Source organism: Cibotium barometz, chromosome 58, assembly GCF_041138505.1.
Source record: "Cibotium barometz isolate CiBa-2024 chromosome 58, ASM4113850v1, whole genome shotgun sequence".
NCBI lineage: Eukaryota > Viridiplantae > Streptophyta > Polypodiopsida > Cyatheales > Cibotiaceae > Cibotium > Cibotium barometz.
This window is the reverse complement of record NC_141103.1, coordinates 15,910,061-15,913,503: the sequence shown is the minus strand read 5'-3', so window position 1 is coordinate 15,913,503 and position 3,443 is coordinate 15,910,061. Positions and strand designations below refer to the sequence as shown.

The following is a 3,443-nucleotide window of genomic DNA, read 5'->3' as shown; positions in this document are numbered from 1 at the left end:
GTTCAAACTAGGGCGACGGAATAGGGAGACATCTTAGGAGATGAAAAAAGGTTGGTCTATAATCCACGTCACTAATTTCTTCCGAGGGCATGGGGGGGAACACTTATGGTCCAAAGGGGTAAACTAGTTTTTTTGTTTTTGTTTTTCGAGCTTGGTTTAGAGGCGGCTAAAGCCATCCCTGGGCTCGAACAGAGAAACGCTTTTGTGCAACTGACATCTCATGGTGGGATGTATATTCACTTCGGCGATGTGAACTAGGGCTTAGTCACACGCAAGTGCCCCTTAATTTCTCATTTCTCATTTCTCAGTTGGTGAGCTTTTTATTTTATTTTTCTAAAAGAAGGGCAAAAAGGGGGGTGTCTGGGTTTTTGGCCTTCTTTTCTGAGATTCGTCCTTTTCTTGCATCTCGGAAGCCAAATCCTAAGCAGACCCACCTGCGCGGAGGGCTAGCTTCATTTGGGTGAGTACCTTTCTCCTGTGTATGCTCACCTGCCTTTTTCTTCCTTTTGTTTTGTTTTTAACAGCTTCCTGCTTTCACTGTCAGGTTGATTTCTGTTTAAAACCTTGATCTGCGATTATATAATTAGTTAGATCCTGATAGATCATTAGGGTTTTTCTTATTTAAATATCAAGTGCTAGTCGTTTGATTTACCTGTTAATTGGAACCTACCATGTTGTTAATCTGAGCTTAATCGTAGGTTAAGATCTAGAAAATCCTGTAAAATGGAGGCGGCAGATGCTCTTTCCCGAATCGGGCTTGCAGGCTTGGCTGTGATGGGCCAAAATCTGGCTCTCAATGTTGCCGAGAAGGGCTTTCCCATCTCTGTATACAACAGATCCAGCAACAAAGTAGATGACACAGTGGAAAGGGCTAAGGATGAAGGGAACCTCCCACTCAAAGGCTTCCATGAAGCCAAGGATTTTGTACTCTCCATACAAAAACCCAGATCAGTCATTATCCTTGTCAAGGCTGGTTCCCCCGTGGATCAAACCATAGCCACACTATCCAATTTCATGGAGCCTGGAGATTGCATCGTGGACGGCGGCAACGAGTGGTACGAGAATACCGAAAGACGAGCACGGCAAGTCGCAGAAAAGGGACTTCTTTACCTTGGCATGGGGGTCTCTGGAGGTGAAGAGGGTGCCAGATACGGACCTTCCCTCATGCCCGGAGGCACCCTTGAGGCTTACAAGTACATTGAGGATGTTGTCATCAAAGTAGCTGCCCAGGTCAATGATGGGCCCTGTGTCACCTACGTTGGGAATGGCGGGGCTGGAAACTTTGTGAAGATGGTACACAACGGCATCGAGTATGGTGACATGCAGCTAATCTCGGAGGCATATGATGTGCTCAAGTGTGTTGGGGGCTTGACCAACCAGGAAATCCATGAGACATTTGCAGAGTGGAACAGAGGGGAGCTTGAAAGCTTTCTTGTTGAGATCACAGCAGACATATTTGCAGTGAAAGATGATCTCGCCGATGGGGAGCTTGTTGACAAGATCCTGGACAAGACTGGGATGAAGGGCACTGGCAAGTGGACGGTCCAGCAGGCAGCAGAGCTGTCCATAGCAGCACCCACCATCGCAGCATCACTGGATTCCCGGTTCCTGAGTGGGCTTAAAGAAGAAAGAGAGGTTGCTGCCAATATTTTCAAAGAACATGGGCTTAGTGATGTTTTGGGATCCAAGAGTGTGGACAAGAAGCAGCTTGTTGATGATGTGAGGAAGGCCCTTTATGCTTCCAAGATTTGTAGCTATGCCCAAGGCATGAATCTCCTTAGGGCAAAGAGCATAGAGAAAGACTGGAACCTAAACCTCGGTGAACTTGCTCGCATTTGGAAGGGTGGATGCATCATAAGGGCAGTATTTCTGGACCGAATCAAGAAGGCCTATGACAGAAACCCCCAACTGGCCAGTCTCCTCGTGGACCCTGAGTTTGCCAAGGAGATGGTTGAAAGGCAAGCAGCATGGAGAAGAGTGGTGGGTCTTGCCATTGAAATGGGCATAAGCACCCCAGGCATGAGTGCAAGTCTTGCTTATTTCGACACTTACAGGCGAGCTAGGCTCCCAGCCAATCTAGTGCAGGCGCAGCGTGACTACTTTGGGGCACACACCTATGAACGGGTTGACAGAGCAGGTGCCTATCATACTGAATGGGCCAAGATGGCCAGGAAATCCAAAACCGGTTCCAAGTCTTTTGTGTAAGTTAGAACAGGTAGCAACCATTCTTCCCTTTCCGTAGAAATGCTGCAGTGTTTTCTTAGGTTGTCACACGGGACAATAGTGAAGTTTTTTTGGGTTTGCAGCATTGCTCACATTTTGGAAGGGAACCTATTAATCTCTTTCACAATTTCGTAGCTGAATAAGTAATTGAGAGCTTCTTGAGTTTCTAGGCAATGGTGGGGCTTGCAGTGTACAACAACCCCCACCGCCTTGCGGCCAAAAAAAAAGGAAAGAAAAGAAAAGAAGCTTTGGAAGGGAGTTTTAAAGGACCACCCCTCATTTTGGCAAGTTTCTTGAAGCTTTTAGGTTTTCTTTTTGAACTATTCTTGAATTGAACTTTCATAAAGAAATGGGAGTTTCTGAAGCTCTAGCTATGATTTCTCAATATCGATAATGGAGTCATTTGTTTCGGATTGACTGCACCAGGCCTTGATGGTAAGATCTGAAGTATGAAAGGGCCATTCAAGCTTTTTGTTTATGATGTTCTTCTCATCTTGTAGTTTTAAGAGATTATTTTGTTATTTTTCTGCATCATTAGTAAAGTAATTTCCTCATGATCGTCAATCAATCTAGCAGTGGTCCTTGCGTTACTTTTAGCTTTGACATATTTTTGTTATTATGTTTCAATTTTTAATAATTGCCACTGTCCTTGATGGCATGCATATTGACTTCCCTAATTTGTTTGAGCCTGCATTACAAGGTGCCCGTTTTGTTGTTACCATTTGTCATGTACAACATGGAGAGTTTCCATGTCATGTAAGGGTACAATGCCATTACATTTAGTCCCTGTCCAAGTCTGGGGACCTAGCCAGGGGAGGCTGCCAACCCAATCTCTATGGGCACACAAGGTTCTTGTGTATGCCAGGGGGAGGATTTAAGAGGGAATGTGTTATTCATGCCCAACATGATTTTAGTGTGATTATAGTTAGTAAGTCTGTTTTTTGCAACCTCTAGGAGATGGGGAGTCATCATGTGCACCATGATGTGTTTTGCAATACTGAGAAAAGGAATCATTGTGGAGTAGTAAGTCAAGAGCTTAACGCATGGGCAATATTATAGCTAAGTTATGTATGTGACTGGGCCCTCTTTGCTTGCCAGACAAGCATATTTTTAACTAGCTACAACTTTAAGTCATATTGATCATTTTAAGCATGTGTGTGTGGTAGCATATTTTCATGCATGAGCCGAAAAGAGGATCTTTTCTAAGTGTATTTTTCTTG

The 3,443-nt window shown here is 44.5% G+C and overlaps 1 protein-coding gene across 1 annotated transcript; it reads left to right on the top strand.

Annotated features, from left to right (window-relative positions):
• The first annotated feature begins 316 nt into the window (after positions 1-316).
• LOC147605955 (6-phosphogluconate dehydrogenase, decarboxylating 1, chloroplastic-like) lies at positions 317-2,636 on the top strand. Its single transcript, XM_086792321.1, has 2 exons — positions 317-460; positions 699-2,636. The coding sequence occupies exon 2, from the start codon at positions 724-726 to the stop codon at positions 2,203-2,205; it is 1,482 nt and encodes a 493-aa protein (XP_086648447.1). The 5' UTR covers positions 317-460; positions 699-723; the 3' UTR covers positions 2,206-2,636.
• The last annotated feature ends 807 nt before the right edge of the window (positions 2,637-3,443 follow it).